Source organism: Protomyctophum parallelum (assembly GCF_964188405.1).
Source record: "Protomyctophum parallelum genome assembly, chromosome: 20".
Classification (NCBI taxonomy): Eukaryota; Metazoa; Chordata; class Actinopteri; order Myctophiformes; family Myctophidae; genus Protomyctophum; species Protomyctophum parallelum.
This window is the reverse complement of record NC_139718.1, coordinates 26,758,875-26,777,546: the sequence shown is the minus strand read 5'-3', so window position 1 is coordinate 26,777,546 and position 18,672 is coordinate 26,758,875. Positions and strand designations below refer to the sequence as shown.

At 42.4% G+C, this 18,672-nt stretch overlaps 1 protein-coding gene across 1 annotated transcript; it reads right to left on the bottom strand.

Annotated features, from left to right (window-relative positions):
• Positions 1-4,144: 4,144 nt before the first annotated feature.
• On the bottom strand, positions 4,145-10,928 carry mbip (MAP3K12 binding inhibitory protein 1). Its single transcript, XM_083791453.1, has 9 exons — positions 10,807-10,928; positions 10,324-10,440; positions 9,938-10,162; positions 9,269-9,365; positions 8,816-8,881; positions 8,341-8,499; positions 7,334-7,431; positions 5,293-5,331; positions 4,145-5,198 (listed from the first exon to the last, which is right to left on the bottom strand). The coding sequence occupies exons 1-9, from the start codon at positions 10,909-10,911 to the stop codon at positions 5,091-5,093; spliced, it is 1,014 nt and encodes a 337-aa protein (XP_083647579.1). The 5' UTR covers positions 10,912-10,928; the 3' UTR covers positions 4,145-5,090.
• Positions 10,929-18,672: the final 7,744 nt, after the last annotated feature.

Below are 18,672 nucleotides of genomic sequence, written 5' to 3'. Positions count from 1 at the left end.
AAAACTAAAAGTGGCCATGATAATCCACTGACTGACTCCATTGATTCTTTTCTCTCCTCCCTCTCCTTTCATGAACGTAAACATCCGGCTATCTCCGGATACGGAAATAGCCGATTATATATAAATCTATGATCTGGCCTAGCGGGAACCAGATACAGTGTTTCAGAGGCGGGACAAGAGCAAGGACTCGTTTAAACGGCGATAAAACAATAGCTCGTTACTAGGGGCAGTCGGGCGGGACACTTTGTGTCTTGGAGGGAGACGCGACCCCCCTGTCTCCCACCTATTTGTGCCAATGTGCTCTGCCATGAAAATGCCCCAACACCATCCACCATCTAAACAGGGGGTTTAATTTTACCTTTGTTAATTTCAAGGACCCCCATAACTCTTGAGATTGTACAAATGGAACCAAATGGACCCAAGAGTCCATTTGGTTCCATTTGTACACTCAAGTGTTACAGACCTGTAATGGGTCCATATGGCACCCCCCCCCCCCAATGCATTAAAAGATGTGAGTCAATGGTTTCTTTCAAAACTGGACTGAAAAAAAACATGAATGGAGGTGTCATGTCATTCACTGTCACCGTTTTTCCTTTTTCTCCTATTATTCTCCTAGTATTTTGTATTATTGTATACATTTGTATGCCATGTTGATGAATTCATACAGGACCACAAAGGAAACAAGTTCCCAGTACTTTTTGTGTTATCGTTTCAGCCTTAGGGCCGATTCATACTCCTATTTTACCGCTGTTTCGGCGCTGTAGTGCCGAAATGATTTCAGTAGCACCGAAGAGCCGACTTTAGGACGGTACCCGCCCCCCCGAACCTCAAATGACGTCAAATTGTAGGCTTTACAGCGCCGAACCGACTTTTATTCGGCTCTAAAATAGGAGTATGAATCGGCCCTTAATGTCTGACTACCACGTGTTTACATTTCTGACTAATAAAGTATTCAATCTATCAATCAATCAATGACATACAAATTAATGTCCATATCATACACATGATCTACTGCTATCATGGTATGCATTCATGTAATCCATCCAAACGCATTGTTATGAATGTATGATAATAATTTGAGGTTGAGGTTTGAGGTTGAACATTTGTCAAAGCAATTTCGAAAACAGAACAAAATCCTCCATGGGCCTCTTAATTGAGACCACAATCAATGTCAGTACAATCAGTCCATGACAAAGCACAATATAAAAATCTAAGTATGTAGTTGCACTCACGTAATCTTTAATTTCTGCCATTTATGACTGACAGCTCTGAAATGGAGTGTCTCCCTCTTCCACGATAAGACTACAAAAGGAGAAAAAACACAAAAATGACAAAATACAGTACATACCTAGCTTAAATTTGGCTGCTGACAAATGTAAAGCCTTCCGGAAGTTGCAGCTGGACTAAGTGACTGTAGTTCTGAGAGTGTAAGAACTGACCCATTTTTACACTCCCAAGAGATAAATTAACACTCCAGATTTTGCAGTGTAGGCCTGCTTGTAATGAAGAACAAGCATCCAGCCAACAGGTGGTCTCTAGAACCCCACCACTCTGGACAGGGTGAGGGGGAAAAAAACTGCCATGGCAAAATGTGTCAGAATCTAATGTTCTGCAGAGTGAAAAGCCTGTTTTCCATCTTTTGTTCCCAGCTACAGATTCAGCCTTGTTCCTCATTGTTCATAGCACAAACGAGCAACAGTTTTTTTTGACACAGAGCCACAGACGAATAAAGACTGCTGACTAGTCACAGGAAAGAGGTTTCATTTTGGAGGGCCGGAGCCCATTAAGAGTTTGTGAGATATGAATGGATATGAATCCTCTCTCTCTCGACCTAACCCCCACCACCCCACCCCCGCCTTCTAAGGCAAAGGGGACCCTTACAAGACTAGGAACATCTCAGTGGCTTTATGCGGAGGTTCCCAAGCTACATAAGACATTGTGGAGCGGGAAAGATTGATCGACAGACAAGACTTATAGAGTTACTGTGTAAGTGGCTTGTAGTTCATCTCAAAGGTCATACTGTGCCCAGCCAACTGTAGCACAATTATCAACTGATACTACTGTTGACCTATAGACGTTGGAATGTTTAACTTAAAATGGCTGCATGGGTGAAACACGTTGAATATACTGTAAAACTGCATCACTTGTATCCAAGGAAATGCATGTTCAAATTGTGTCACATTACATAGATGACATATAGCAAAGCAGCTTTGATGCTTCACTCCAGGACGTTGAAAACATACTGTCATTGTGCTAATTTAATCAAATAGGATAATCAAATAGAATAAGATAATAAGATATTTAGCGAGGAGAGACTTCGCACAGACGGCACTCTACACACTCAGCTCAATGGGCAGATGATGGGTGGATCCCGGTGAGCCAAGGCTCCAAAAAATACCGCCCTTTGTTCACCCCATAATCCATTTGTTACACTCAGGCCAATTTGTTCTCATTAACCCTCATATGGGGTGCCTGTTTCTGGGACAAAAAATTGCAGTGAACAATAAGCAGCCCCCTTGTTCACAATTGCCATGGCTTTCGAGTACTAACCCCTCGCTAGTGTGCACTGTAGCCACCATTATCCAAAAAGGTTCTCTATGAGGAATAGGACAAATTCAAGAGGTGCACCTGAAAAGAAAAACTTCTCCTTTACACAAGGACAATCTTCCAAAAAAACACAATGCATGGTCTTCCATTGTACTCGGGTCACTCAATCAATCAAGTCTATGAAAAATCTTGATGTGAAATACCAGGAGGAACAGTCAAAAAGTAGGAAGGAGCCTTATAGTAAATTGCAGATATGCAGGATCTTTATGATTCAGAAGTTCAGACACATTTATTGTTGAATTAGTCAAAAGATCCTTGACAAATGCCAGGTTTTATCATTGCCCTTCGTATACCTTTCTTCATGCCTTGTGACTACATATAGTAAGAAATCAGCTGGTTATAATAGTATATTTATTTGTCAGAAAAACATTTTGGAATTGTTCAAAATGAACATACTAAACATTAAATAAACATGGGAACTGTTAGGACTCAAAAACAAATATTCAAAAATAACGAGTTTCTCAAATTGGGAGACCTCAACATAAAGGACATCACAGAATGGACAGGCTTAACAAAAAAGGAGACTACTGGACAAAGTAAATTAAGAATTAAAGGTTTATTGAAAAAGCTATTTAACAAAACTTCGTGTGGGACTGAGATGTTGCTGGGTCTGTGTCTCCCTTCACACTGAGCTGGCTGACTTTTATAACAGTAGGGCTGTGGCAGGTGAGAATAGAGGGTATGCGCATGCATAAAGTGAGTGGCAAAGTGAGTTTAACTTTGTTTAATGCAATCAGATAGGACTTTTCTGTTTGGATGTATGGGCTTTCAAGGTCAGAAAGTCGTTTTTTGACACTCAGTATAGGCATTCCTGCATAACGTTGTCCGGGTATACCTGCCACAGGTGTGCCTGTCGTCAGTCAGTGATTCAATGCATGAGTGTGTGAGTGAGTGATGCTGTCATGGCCCCACGCAACAGGAACATATACAAAATGTACACAGAGACGAACAAAATGATAACATATAGAGAGCCATCACTCGATCATCCCCTGGTTCTGCCTGGTTCACGGAAGTAATTTCTCTATAGAGAATAACATGGGTCATCTTAAAATAGTTTCATATAAGCATTGTGGTCCAAAAATAAATATATGTTATTGTCAGGGAGGTGTCTCTGTATCATTTGTGACAGTCATTCACTAATATATATGATACAGTCTGTTTCTAGCGAAAATGTAACTAATTCAGTAGCAGTAACAATAGCGTTTTCTCTCAGTCAGTTGATTCATCATATCCATATTAGTTTCGTTTCGAATGATGACGTTTCGAGTGAAACGGCAAACACAGTTGTTATATGAGGCGATCTAAAATCTCTATGGGGATTACAATGCAAATAAAAAGTACATGAACCCGTGAATTTGCGCCCTCTACCGATATTGACGTCAGACTTCGGTGCTCTATTGGTGTAGGCCTACTTGCGAAATGTCTTGGTGTAACTGACAGAATTGAGTTAATCACAAAAGTATAGTTTTTGTAACATTGCTTGAGACAGTACTCAACAGAATAAAGTTGTGAGAATCACTGCCTCCTGAGCTCCAAGACATACACATTAACCCTAATTCGTAACCTTGGCAATTACAAGCTCCAACTAAGTCGCTAAATTTGTATATGGTACCTTAAAAACACTCACCCAATATATTCTGAATTTCATTACCCCAAACAAACAATTTCATAGCTACTCCACACGAAAAGCCTCCCAGCTTCAGCCCCCTTAATCACAAACTACTTTATCTCAATTTTGGATCACTTACAGGGGTGCCAAGATATGGAATTCACTTTAACATTTCTCCTTTGTCATGAACAAAATCAGTGAAAAATATCTTGCTATATTAATAGCCCAATATGAACAGAGTTCAAATCTTTCAATATTCAATTATATTTTCTTTTAATTGTTTTGATATCCACCTTAATGTCATTGTGCAGGAATGTGTACGCGAGTTGTTTGTTGGGTCTCTGATGTATTTACCCAACCAGTCTCAGTAATGAGGTCATTTGTTATGACAATCATCAGGGGAGATGATTTACACTCAGCAGTCAGGCAGACATATCTGGTGCTCCATCTGACTCAACTCAATTACTCACACAACTTAATCTGACAGCGAAGGATAATGTAAAGATCTAAAGCCGTCAAAATTTCACCCGTTATTGCTGTGTAATTATTTCATGTGGAACACACATTCACAGAAGACCACCCTACCAAAGGATTCAGGATTTCTTTGTGCTATAAAGCGAACAAAAATAAATGAACGGCCAATTAAATGCACAGCATGATTAACATTGAACAATTCCAGTGAGTGATTAGAACACAGGTTTAAAATAAATCTGGCTTTATTTACAATCAATTATGTCACTTAACACAAATTCAGAGCGTGTTGTTCAACTGTGTACTTTATCATTAGTTTTTTTCTCTATGTGTACGGTGTGGGTGTGTGTGTGTGTGTGCGTGCGTGCGTGCGTGCATGTAGATGGGGTCAGGTGTTCAGGTGTTAGAGAGGACATTCAGTTCCATATCCTGGTCCAAATTCGTTCACCCTCTTCAGTAGCGCTGCTTTAACTGCACTGATTTTCCCATCCAACTCTGTCAAACTGCAGGCCTGTTGGGACATGGGCACACCCAAACAAACGTCAATTCTACCATAATATCACTCTGCTGACAACAAAACACAAACTGCAGCAGAATTTACGAACCTGAGCAGAAGATGTCTTTGGTCGCTTGTGAAGATAACTCTGCAAAAGCAATGAGACATACTGGTTCATTTGGAAAGTACAAAATCCATTATATGTTTTCATAATAATTTATATAAAACATTAGAAAAATACTGCACAATAATTAATTATGTGTCATTCGCAAATCACCTGACTATTTTCTGGAGAATGGCAGATTATTTTTTTATGTTTTATTTAATTATAACTTTTATTTATACAGGTAAATCTCATTGAGATTGTCTTATTCTCAAGAGAGACCTAGTTTAGACAGCAGCAACAATATACCAATGATTATTGGTGAAACAAAGAATAGCAGAGGTTTCTCCACTGAGACCCAACATTCCCAATCATCTGATTCAGTACAACCTCATGAATTATATTTTCATTTTCAAGTCGTACCATGATTAGCTAAGGAGCCACTTTAGTTTTTGGTGCTGGGAACATGGGACAACTGTGTTAAGCACTCTAGCAAGCACTGCACTGAAACTATTTCCGGGGGTTGGGTGGTGGGGAATGGTAATTCTGCAGTTCTGCTCACACAAACAGTCAAAAGCAGATGGAGAGCAATAAGCTCATCAAAGTGGTACACCATGCTTAGTGTGCCAGTGTGAAGAGACAAGGAGTAGCAGCACCAGGATAAATAAATAAATTACATTTATATAAAATAATTGTATTGGTTATTATAGTTCTAATAGGCAATGATCAAATGCAAATTTCCCAAGTGAGCACTGAGCAGTGAGCTCTGAGGCAAATAACAGTGCGTCAATAATTAACAAATTTCAGGGGTCCCTGTGGTTTCAAGAAAATGTGCAGACCAGTGTCCACACGTCCTTGGTTTGTTTCCCATAATTTGAGCCATTTTATCTTTTAGTTTCTCTTCTATATTTACCTCCAGTTAGTTGCCCTACTCCTGTTGAACAACCTCTACTGACAGCCGCTGCTCAATACGTAGGAGTTGCAAGTGTGTCGATAAATCATCCTCCCCGCTCAGCTTCCATCCCCCAAACACAGCCAACTGTGTTCATTTAGACAGGCACTGTGGTGGATTCAAACCCCTAGGGTGTCTCACAGCCGGCAGTCCCTATCCTGTCCTCACTTCTTTATCCTCACTCAAACCAGAAGCAGAGGTTGCCCCGCCAGACACAGACCATGTCTCTTATTAATTAACTGCTCCAAGGAGAAAAGAGTTTTGGATTAAGAGGCATCACTGAGTTACTATGAGTGAGGAAACAAAAATGCATCCAACCAGGAAGACGTTCTAGTCTGAACAGTATGATGTTAATGACTCCACCCCTACAGCTGGCAATGTTACGTTATGTGTGTGCGAATCAGTGTCATGGGGGATGCCACTGTGAAACTAAATTAAAAAATTATTCTAAGGACGTTCTTTCATTGCTAACAATGAGGTTTTTTTAATGTGTCTAAACAGAAACATTAAGTTGGGTGTGGGGCTCAGCAATGTTATTTCCTCCATCTTCACCTCGTTTTCTCCATGCATTTTCTGTGGGAGGGACTAAGGCACAATGAAAGGACGAGGAGGGAATCGTCTTCGGATTCGGGTTCTTGGAAACGCCCCCAGCCACTGCGTTAGTTTTACTGAGGTTAGGTTTAGGTATAGTTTTACTGAGGTTAAGGTTAGGGTTAGGTTTAGGTATAGTTTTACTGAGGTTAATTAAGGTTAGGGTTAGGTGTAGGCTGTCAATCACAGCGACTGGCCAGTCACAGCGCACCCCTACACTCTGTGGTGGTGGTGGGCAGGTGGCTTTAATCTTGCACCACCCATAACAAAATACTTACTTTCAAACACATCAAACCTGTCAACAGCATGTGCAAAACAGACCTTATATGCAAGATCTAAAAATAAATTATAGTTTTACACAGATCTCGAAACTTTTAAACACAAATCTGTTTAACCGACTTGATGTTGTATATTCATGGTTGATATCGTTTTCATATTTCTCCACTCTAGGGAGTTCAAGTGAGTTCAAAGCTCAAGTGCCTTATCAATAACAAGAGGACTCACAGAGGATTGAAAATACTCTGGTGACAGTCCCTCCAGTTCCAGAATACGATCCTCCAGCTTCTTCAACCTCTGGTAGACACTCAATGGGACTGGACCCGCTAGGAAACATTAACAACAGTAGGTGAGGAGACTCAATCATAATTAAATAACACATAAACATCCTTATCTTAGTAATAGCAATTAAAGAACATTTGTACAAATGAAACAGGTCATCGACAAAATGGAAGGTGAGCCATTTTATTTTAACTCAAGAGCCATTCAAGATCCAACAACATTACAAGAATACTAGCACAATAAAAAGTAAAAAACTTCAAAACAAAGAATTATAGCATGACCACTTAACTGACATGTCAACACCAACGTCATGTGTAGTCTAATTAATTCACCTTTAGCTAAGCCCCGCCCTCTCCCACTTGGACACTTTCCAGCCGGGCTCATTCATTCCAATGTAAATATCATGGATTTTACACATTAAATACTGGTTTAATAAGGAACTAGACCTTCGAAATCTCTTCCAAATCCGTCAACAAGGTCTGCCGTATGCACAGGCCCGGCGCCAGGATGAAATGACAGAGGGGGCAATCGGGGGCAGGTATTGGACATGAAGACAATGCGCCACATTTGCATATCTATAGAGGGCAGAGGCGCAATGGAATTTAATTTAATGCCTGGAAATGTACCATTGTTTTGTCTGTAACTATTTGATCTAAGGGGGCAAAGAGGTTGATTTAGGGGGGCAAACACCCCTTTGCCCCCCGTGGCGCCGGGCCTGCGTATGCAGTGGAAAAATATGTGCGTGACATTTATTTTTTTAAACAATGTTTTATCATATAGGAAAACTATTGGTGGAGAGGTTTGTCTAACCCATGTTATGCTTAGCTGTGATTGGAATGAGCCGGAAAATAAACACGGCAAAACCTGTAAAAACAGGTCCGATCCATTGATAGTTTATTTAATCTCCAAAACTTAATTTTTCTCTGAACATCCAGGCTGATTTACTACTGTACCTGTTGGGAGCTTTAGATGAGTCTCGATGTTTTGAAGGCGCTCCTCTATGGCAGCGTTTCCACAGTCTCTGGTCACCTGTCCCCTCTGCAGCTCCCCGGCCTCCCCCTGGACAACCCCACCGCGTGTCTGAGGCCCGTATGTGTTCACTACCCGCGTCACTGTCCAGCCAAGGCACACCAAACAGGCAAACCAGGGTCGTAAACGAAATGTTATTTATAATGTCACACCGGATAACAATAAGTCATGACATACGGGTATGTCCAACATCTGTAAATGCCACACCACACACTAGCGATAGTTTGTGGTTGTAAACATTGTTTTTAAGGTTTGTAGTTAAGCGAACTATATGATTCTGTCATTTGGGTACAATTTTGTCTAGGGGGAAAAAAGAATGCATGATATAAATTTGTCTTAAGAAAAGAAAAGAAAAATCTGACCCAGACGTATATAATGTTTTCCACTTAATGTGCTTACCTTTCACATGGCTTCTAAACCCTGGGTAAGGTGTGAATACTGCATCTGTTCTGGCACAGCTGTCTTCTACATGAGATTTGTGAGGGGGAAAAAACAGTTTGACCTCACTTTAACATGCCGTCTGTATTGATTGAATTATAAAGACTGCTCTAATAATAGTGAACATTTAGCAGCTCTAGTGATTAGAAGGCCCCATCAGTCTTTAAAGCGAGCCAAATCTACAGTTAGGGCTCCTGATTTTCATCATTGTCATTGCTTTAAATGTGTCCATTTTATGTTTTCTTTTTTCTCTCTCTTTTCTGGAGGTATCATTTTTAGGTGCAATTTTAGCCTCACTGTTAGAGAACAGTTCAGCGTGACCTCTCGCTTGTGGAAATCAGCACTCTCCCAAACATTGGCAATCTGTGTGCAGGCTCCCCCCCCCCCCCCCCCGGACCTGATTCCCATTCTCACCCTGATTGCAGTCGATCACGTTGCAAAACTCCCGCACATTGTTTTCATTGATCTCCATTTGCTTTCGCTCCATAAATGCAGATATCCTTCGGTCAATCTGGATGTTGGAATGGACAGGAAAATAATGACATAAAGTGAGTTCACAAGCAAAACATTTAGTGGTCAAGACAAATCAATGGCGATGCATAGAAATTCACATTTTGTAGGACAGAAAAGATGTTCAAAATTATTCCCAGTACCATGGCAAAAAGAATAATGCTAATCATCCGGCATCATCAAATGACAAAGCACAGTGTTTGCTTGGCTACCAAAATAAATGCACAACAGAATAGGACTCTCGTCCTTCATCCACATGCAATCTCAAAGTAATGAGCATCCACTTCATAGTCCATCAAGGGCCTGGCCATCTCTCAAAGCCCTCCAGCAATATGGTCTGCTTTACCCAACCAACAGCACTGAAGGACCCCATCATTCTCTGCTAAACTCGCTTATCAGGTCTCCATCAAGCATTTGATTCACTGCAACACTTCATCTGCGCATACTTGGTGGGCAATTACTTATGATTATTCATTTGTTTGACAGAGAGTTAAGAAGAGCGCTCGAAAGAAATGTCACTGCCCGAGCCGAGCGGCCTGACGGTACGATGACGATCATATTAGAGACCCTCACCTCTGACTTGCCGGCTCGGATTTGCACTGTTAGGTCATCAGCCTGCGGCTCGCTCTCATTCGCCTCCGAGGTGCATCGACGAGCAGCGGGAAGATGGTACCGAGTCTCAGCAGTCACTTTCTCACTGTGTGAAGCTTGGACAACAGCGTCGTTTGGCGTGTTGTGGTCTACTGACGATGGCTTGTTTTCTGCATCCACTAGTGCCATGAGGTTTTCTTTAACAGCCTGAATAAGCAAAAATATGTTTTAAAAAAAGTAACACCCAAAATGTATTTAGCAGCCTAAAATGTCTATGCAATCACATTTTGAGTCATGACAATATTAAGGGGAAGCTTTCAATTACCAATCATAGCCTGTCACTGTCTGTCACATTGTCATGTGGTTACCTGTAGTTTGGAGATGTGTTGCTGCACAGAGTTGTAAAGAGAAGCAGTTGAAGCAGATGATACATCCACTGCATCAATATTCACGTATATCTTCAAAGCAGCGTCATCAAGTTTAAGCTTTAAAAAAAGATCAATCAATGTAAGGCATCGTTGTCGATTTTGGTTGCTGACCAGATTTAGAATATCATTACAACATTGCATTTTACAAAAGACAGGGGTAGATCAGTAACACTGCAGAGAATTTATTACAACGAAATAATATCGACCGCTACAACTAAAGAAAAACGGAAATTGGTAAGAAGCCAAATTGCATTTTTTTATGAAAACTCATTACTGTTGGGCAACACTGTAACCCTTTCTATTTACAATCGCGACAATGAGGATAAAAAGCTATGCTGCTATCATCAGCTGCAGCTAAAACAATAGCATCAGCAGCTCTACTGTCGTATCGTGCTACGCCGCAGAAACATGCTACAAACCAACCTCTTCACTTAAGTCTCTCAACAGGTTGACAATTGTGCACACACAGTCCTTAAAATTATCATTTTTGATCGCGGTAGTTGGAGCAGCATTTCCAGTGAGCTTCATTTTCTCCGCCGTTAGTATTTCCGCATTTCCAGAATGCTGGTATTTGATTGGTTGGCTTGCGCCTCACGTAAGAGACACTACACTGTCGTGAACCTGTGCATAATAATGAGCCCACCACAACAGTGGTAGGCCTACCTACTGTACAAAGAAGGCTAAGTAAGTTCATAATAATTATTAACTTTTCATATAGACGCAATTGATAATATATAATGATAAATAGGAGTCAATTGTGAATACTGAACTAATTAAACTAGAAGCTTATTTGTTTTTCAGGTGCAATAATATTTAATTCCCAGTTATAAGGCTCAGTAGCCGCCCTACCATACAACTGGAAATATAATCACTCACTCACAGTTCGTATTAGAACAGCTTTCAAGCAGTTGAGAGAACACAAGGTGAAATATATGTAATAAATAAAATGTACTCAGTGTTGGGGAGTATTAAGCTACATGTAGCTGAGCTACGTAGCTGAGCTACATTTTGCTGTAGCTTGTGGTATTTTAGCTACATTCATATTTGTGTACCTCGTCAAGTAGCTCAGCTACCTTTTGGGTCATTTTTGTAGCTTAGCTACTCAAGTTACAAGCTACAATTTTGGGCAATAACATGAAAGAAATATATTAATTTTGACCATTGGTTGCTGTGTTAATTCTTGTACTAGAACCCCCTTTGAAAAATCAAGGACTGTTCCTTTTTCTGATTGCTTTGAGGGCATATCAGCACTTGACAGCTGCCTCTAATTGGCCTCTGATTGGCCCTGGTATCACAGGGTGGGAGGGGTCTCCCAGGGGGGAGCAGGGGTCTCCTAGAGGGGAGGAGGGGTCTCCCAGAGGGGAGCAGGGTGGGGGGGTCTCCCAGAGGGGAGCAGGGGGAGGAGTTGTCTCCCAGAGGGGAGCAGGGTGGGGGGGGTCTCCCAGAGGGGAGCAGGGTGGGGGGGTCTCCCAGAGGGGAGCAGGGGGAGGAGGGGTCTCCCAGAGGGGAGCAGGGTGGGGGGGTCTCCCAGAGGGGAGCAGGGTGAGGAGGGGTCTCCCAGAGGGGAGCAGGGTGGGGGGGTCTCCCAGAGGGGAGCAGGGTGAGGAGGGGTCTCCCAGAGGGGAGCAGGGTGGGGGGGTCTCCCAGAGGGGAGCAGGGTGAGGAGGGGTCTCCCAGAGGGGAGCAGGCTGGGAGGGGTCTCCCAGAGGGGAGCAGGCTGGGAGGGGTCTCCCAGAGGGGAGCAGGGGGAGGAGGGGTCTCCCAGAGGGGAGCAGGGGGAGGAGGAGTCTCCCCGAGGGGAGCAGGGGGAGGAGGGGTCTCCCAGAGGGGAGCAGGGGGAGGAGGGGTCTCCCAGAGGGGAGGAGGGGTCTCCCAGAGGGGAGCAGGGGGAGGAGGGGTCTCCCAGAGGGGAGCAGGGGGAGGAGGGGAATCCCAGAGGGGAGCAGGGGGAGGAGGAGTCTCCCCGAGGGGAGCAGGGTGGGAGGGGTCTCCCAGAGGGGAGGAGGGGTCTCCCAGAAGGGAGGGGTCTCCCAGATGGGAGGAGGGGTCTCCCGCATGTACATTCTCAATTTAACGCTGAAAAATAAAAAGTAGCTGAGCTACTTTGAGCTACTTTTTCTATGTAGCTGTAGCTTTACAAGCTACATCTCTCCAGGGGTAGCTATGTAGCTTGATCAAGCTACTGCCATGGTGAGCTACTTGTAGCTTTACAAGCTACGCTTTCAAAGTAACTTGCCCAACACTGAATGTACTATTGGCTGCAGACTAAAATAGCTGCATATTCTATTGAAGCATATCTACACATCATGCAATTATTAAGCAACCTGCAAGTTTGTGAATTTGTGATACATGCTTTTAAAAAGAAAATGCACTTGTGAGAGGGATAATCAGAAATGCCTACTAGATTAGATTGACTCAAGCTAAGGTCTTTACTCACATTTAACATGCTCCTTCATCATTTACTTTTTTAGTATAGCAAACAAGAGAAAGAATGGTCACTCAATTATAAGAACACTGTCCATCAAACTAGAGGTAGCAGTGTGAGGCAGTGTATTAGGATGGGAACCTGGCTACAATGGCGTATTTTCAGTGTTAAGTGACTGTGGGAAAATCTCCCTCCTCTATTCAGACATTTTTCCCTTCTTTTCATATAATGAGGAGAGAGAGGGAGAGAGACAGATAAAGGCAATAACAGAAAAAGAACAATTGCAAGGCAAAGAGAAAGCACAACCACTTGGGTTGAGCTCAATAATGCACTCTCGAAGGGTTAATCATTTTAGGAAGGGGTTTGAAGACAAGCCTTTTTAGTTTAATTCATTTCTGGGGCGATATTTTTCCCTCCTGCGACAGGAAGGGAACTGTAGCACTTGACATGGTTTAACATGCTGAGCCGTAGCTGTTATGTTCCCACACAGCAAGGAGCAATGAAATGAATTGCTCCTTTAATTCGCCTGACCACATGCACAGAAGCCACAATTAATTTGTTCTTTAAATTGTTAAGTTTCATAATTTCAAGGTATACTCAACTTTGACAAAGTTGTGTTCCTCTTATTAGAAAATCAGAAATCAACCAATTAAAAAAGCACAAAAATAAAAATTGTACATTAACAGCCACGTTTTCTGGGTGATGCATTTGGCATTGGCTTACTAATGAACAGACAGACAGATTGCATGGGAAAGGGAGTTTGTGCTGGAAACCAGGTTTTTGTGTTCTTGGGGGTGGGATTGGGGATGATGGGAAAGGAGGTGATGGGAGGTGATGGGGGATTGTTGCTCCCACTTGCTACAGCCACATCGGCCACGTGCAGAAAAGTAAGCTTGCTTTTGAGCCCGTCTGCTTCCATGGTGGCAGATGATGTTGACATCATCACTCTGTCTGGTGGGTGGGGGGGGGGGGGGGGGGGTAAGAGAGAAAGAAAGAAAGATGGAGAGGATATATAGAGGAGAGAGAGAGAGAGAGAGCATTCAAATTATTGAATATAGTGGGTTTGTAAAGAAACCCTCTTGCCAGAATATCACAGTGCATCATGCCTTCTTAGCTGTTTTTGTATTTCCAATTTTTACATCTAATCATATGCTGCAGCAGGCCACGGTCATAAAGGAACCACCAACATCGCATTTGCTGCTCATGCAATGCATACAGACGCAGTGAGAGCATCTGTTTCAAAGATAATGTATGTGATAGGGATAAATTACAAGTTGAAAGTTAGTCACAAATGTTAAAGGCAGGCACGTTATTGCTTAAAACCACTCCTAACCGTGGAGAGCATTAATTATATGGACAGAGCGCAGAGGATACCATTAACTGGCTTTTACTGTAGTCATTGCTGCCTATACATGACCATGTTTCCAATCAGTAGGATGTACGAACAGCACTCCTGGTCCGTGTTCAGTACGCCTCTTGAGAAAGATTCTGTTACACAGATGGAGCGATTCAAGGGGTCTCTCATTGGGTCTAAGAGCTCCAATGCGTTACCTAAGACGTTTAAAACTTCAGTTAGTTACCTTGTTTGTGTTTGTTCTTTATTAGAACTGAAAGACAGCTGAAAGACCGTCTGGGACGAGAAGGTCACCGGTTCTACCCTCGGCTCGCTCAATGTATTGAAGTGTCCCTGAGAACACTTCTCCTCATTAGAGCCATCTGAGCATGCATCCAGGGTGAAGCTGTAAAAGCAATTTCCCTTCCCACGGTGACCAGAAAACACCCCTATCTCTGACCTCAAGTTATTATCACATTCAACAAACAAGTTCTTCAATGAATGAATTATATTCTAATTCTACTCAAAGTAAGTAATCAGAATCAACTTTATTGTCACATCAAAGGTTTACAGGTGTAAAACAGTTGGTGAAATTTGTTTTCGTGCAAGCTCAATTTTTTTAATTTCCATAGAGAGAAATAGAAGAAGGGGAGACAAAGGGGAAGAGATAAACAAATTATGTAAATATTTACATATGGTAGCAGTCAGATATCTATCCGGTTGCGATAAGTACCTAACCTGAGGTAAGACAAAAAGGTGGACAAAAAAACAGTACAGGTACAGTAATCAGCTCCCATTATGTGCTCAGCCGATCACACCACCCGCTGTAGGTTTTTCTTTTCATGGGCAGTATACAGTTTTCATACCAGGCCGTAACACATCCTGATAGAACGCCTTCAACAGTCTGAGGATGAGGTGTCCTACTCCAAACTTCTTCAGGCGGCGAAGCCAGTACAGTACATGCGCTGCTGAGCCTTTTTCTTCACGTGGGTGGTGTGCCTCCCTTTTGAGCTCCCCCTCAACCTCCTCGGTGTGAGGAACTTGAACCCACTGACCCTTTCTATACTACAGCTCCATCGATGAGGATGGGTGCACAATCTCTCCGTGACCTCCTGAAGTTCACGGTCAGCTCCTTGGTCTTGTTGACGTTGAGGGCGAGGTTGTTCTCCCAGCACCAGAGTGCCAGTGAGTTTATCTAATCACTATAGGCGGACTCGTCATTGTTGACCATCAGACCTATCACTGTTGTGTCGTCCACTTATTTGATGATGATGGTGTAGGACTGTGCATGTGTGGCTGTGCAGTCATGTGTGTACAGGGAGTACACAGGTCCCTGTTCCTAACAATCCTAGTGCATTATTGGATAGTCATTGTGATAGTTCACACACATGCTAGGACTGACTAGCATTGACTATATATGGGACAACATTGCATACATTTGGTCTTTGAGCTTGCTGACCAAGTCATTATTTAAACATCACCACCAAAACCATTTAGATGTCCTTATTGTTTTCTGACTGACACTCCAGTCCACCTTCCCTGCAACCTGTCCTCTCTGATTGGCATGTACCAATAAACAACAGCCATTCCACCTTATGTGTAGTTTATCTATAATATTTAAGTTGGTGGCGTTGCAACTGAACCCCCCTTCTCCCGACTTCCCCACATGCTGCACCTGTCACCTGGGGGCCTCTGGCTGCATTCGGGATCAATTTACATAACCTCATTTAGCAGTTCACAAATCAGTGCCATTAAGAGCCGCTAACACGAACCAAGGGTTCTAATTTAGCCTGCCTTTCACAGTTGGAAAATCGTTCGTCTCAGGCCTACAAATAAAGACTCAGGTCTTGGCTTTGATTGTTGATTGTGATGGTAAATGTAAGGATGATTAGACCAACCCCCCACCACCCATATTGATTTCCTTCCAAAACACAGCAGGCACTGGTCCTGCACCGCAAAAGCAATGGAGTGGAATGTGCACAAGCAGCCCCAGATAGACGTGTAAAATATCCAGTAGAATAGTATTGTGAAGAAAAAAAAACATGGGTTGTTTGATAGCCTGCTGTTCTAGAATATTATAGTGCACAGAATTCAATCTATAAAGCTTCTTGTCTGTTCATATGCATTAAACATTATGTAATAATGACAATTTGTCAATCAGAAGAAACTATCAACACTGAATTCAATATATTTACAGTAGCTACCACAGTATTTCATTTTATGCCTATTACTTAGGCTATACAGCGGATAACCAAATATTCAAATGCAGCCATCATGTGAAGGATTTACGGAATACTTAAATGTTTTTTTTATTTTACATTGAAATGAATTGAATTGAAAACACTTCATTGTCTACTTGCGGTAGGCTACATAAAAAACCTATTACATAACATAACTATTACAATATTACACATACATGCATTTTTGTCTCCACCAGGCCGAAGGCATGGGGGGAGAGTATGTTATGCACTCCGTCCATCCGTGTGTCCGTCCGTCCGTCCGTGTGTGTGTGTGTGTGTGTGTGTGTCCGTCCGTGAGCAGCTAATCTCGGCCACCGTTAACCCGGTCGATGCCAAATTTTGCACACACACTCCCTGGATGCCAACAATGAACCGCTGCCCCAAACTTTCCAGAACGGCCTGTTATAGCGCCACCAGGAGGCCGCTTTGTGCAAAACAGGTTTTTGCACAGCTCACCTACAGATTTTGTCCAAACATCACGCAAATTGGTACACAGTCTCTCTAGAGCCATTCAACCAAACCGGTCTTTCAGATTTCTCACACTCCATCCTGATTGGTTAAGATTGGCTTCCAAAGTTCACAGGAGTGCTCAGTTTCAAACAAAATGCTGCAAATCATGAACACGTCGCGTGATTTCCGTGAAATTGTGCACCCACATTCCCACTAGGCCGAGGACAAAATGCCACATGAACAATTTCAACTCAGCCTCAAGGTGGCGCTATAACTGGCCGAAAAGTGTTTTTACCTCTAACTGCACGGATCTGTGGATAACCTGGTGGAGACCTGTGCCCAGAAGGGCACTTTTTTTTTTCTTTCTTTTTTTGACGGGGGCAGTTAGTTGTAGTCAAGAACACAGAGTTGCTGCAGTTTTGCAAAGATGGGGGCTCAGACTAGCATACCACATTTTTGGCCACTAAACTTTGAGGTAGGGCACAGTGAACGCTTAGGGTGTAGCACGTTTAATTAAGCAACAAATCAGAGCTCCTCTGGTTTTGAATTGACTTTCCTAGACGCATGTGTTTGCACTTCAGACTGCTGGATAGGGAGGAGGCTCTGCGTGAATTCCTATCTAGCCGCCTACGGATGCAGACTAGAGACTACTGCTGCTGCCAAAATGTGATTACATAACACCAGCCATCAACAGTCAGAAACTAGCACAGGTGTTTGTCAGGGTTTTAAAATAAATTTATGTTTTGACAGAATAAAAACTCTCTCAAGTCATAACAAGTTGAAAATGTGTGTGGAGTAGGCTAGTATTCTATGATTCAGTAAAGTGCCCTGTCCAACCCGAGCTGTGGTAGCTCGTTTTTAGCTGTTTCACTTCAAGATAATTTATGACAAGTGCACAGTGCAGGTTTATGTGGGGGCAGGGACTTAGTAGAATGGTGCTTGAAAATGCTATAGCAACCATAAGAGGTAGCTAGTGGGCCTTTGGTAAAAGCTACTCTGTGTAAAAAGAAAGGCAATAGCTTACAGCCTGCTGATCATGAGGGTAAAATGTGACATTTATAGCAAGGAGTTGTGAAATAAATATAACTATAATTCTGCAAATATTGCAAGTCTTAAATTAGCGTCTTAATAATGAAGTGTGTATACTATGCTACTACAATTGATTCACATTACAATGCCTTCTTTGTCTTGGCTTACACCGAGTGATGATGTCCAAGGGGGACCTTAGAAAATTGGGAAATTTAAAATATGGACTTCTTGCAATTATTAACCAACCCTTTTTAGTATAAGGAGAGTGAGACCTAATGAACTCAAAGCCAGCTTGCCTTCAATCAAACTTTATAAAGTAGCCATAGCCTATAAATCAGATTGGGATTTGGAAGGATGCCAGTGAACTGACATTGCTTTAAAAGGATGGGGTGTGAGACTGTTGTCGCTGCATAGCCTTGGCGAATTACGTTTAATGAACAAGTAATTAATGGAAATAGACTGAACGGTTTCAAAGCAAACAACCATTCTAATTGATTTGCATGTCCCTTTTTGCACTCCGATTCGCTTTGTCCAGGCTCTCTATTGATTACTTGCTATGTGTATCGCTCCGCATGTGTTTGCCTTCATTAAGAGATAACGGGTTCCTGATTACTCCCGTCCCTGGGTTTAATGTTGCTTAATGTCTACTTTGTTCCCGTGTCATGTCGGAGGGCAGGGAGAATAATGAGAGGGTGGGTGGGCCATGATTTGCCTGTAGTAAAGGAATAGTATTTAGGATGCCGGCTGCAAGGGGATCAGTAGAGAGGTTAGAATAGCAGAACCTTTGGGCGGATTCAAACACAGCATGTGGC

Coding starts and splice junctions, on each gene's coding strand:
- mbip (XM_083791453.1), bottom strand. CDS start 10,911: ATGAAGCTCACTGGAAATGCTGCTCCAACTACCGCGATCAAAAATGAT. Junction 10,441..10,806: donor TGAGAGACTTAAGTGAAGAG/GTTGGTTTGTAG, acceptor CTTTTTTTAAAG/CTTAAACTTGATGACGCTGC. Junction 7,432..8,340: donor TCATCTAAAGCTCCCAACAG/GTACAGTAGTAA, acceptor AATGTTTCCTAG/CGGGTCCAGTCCCATTGAGT.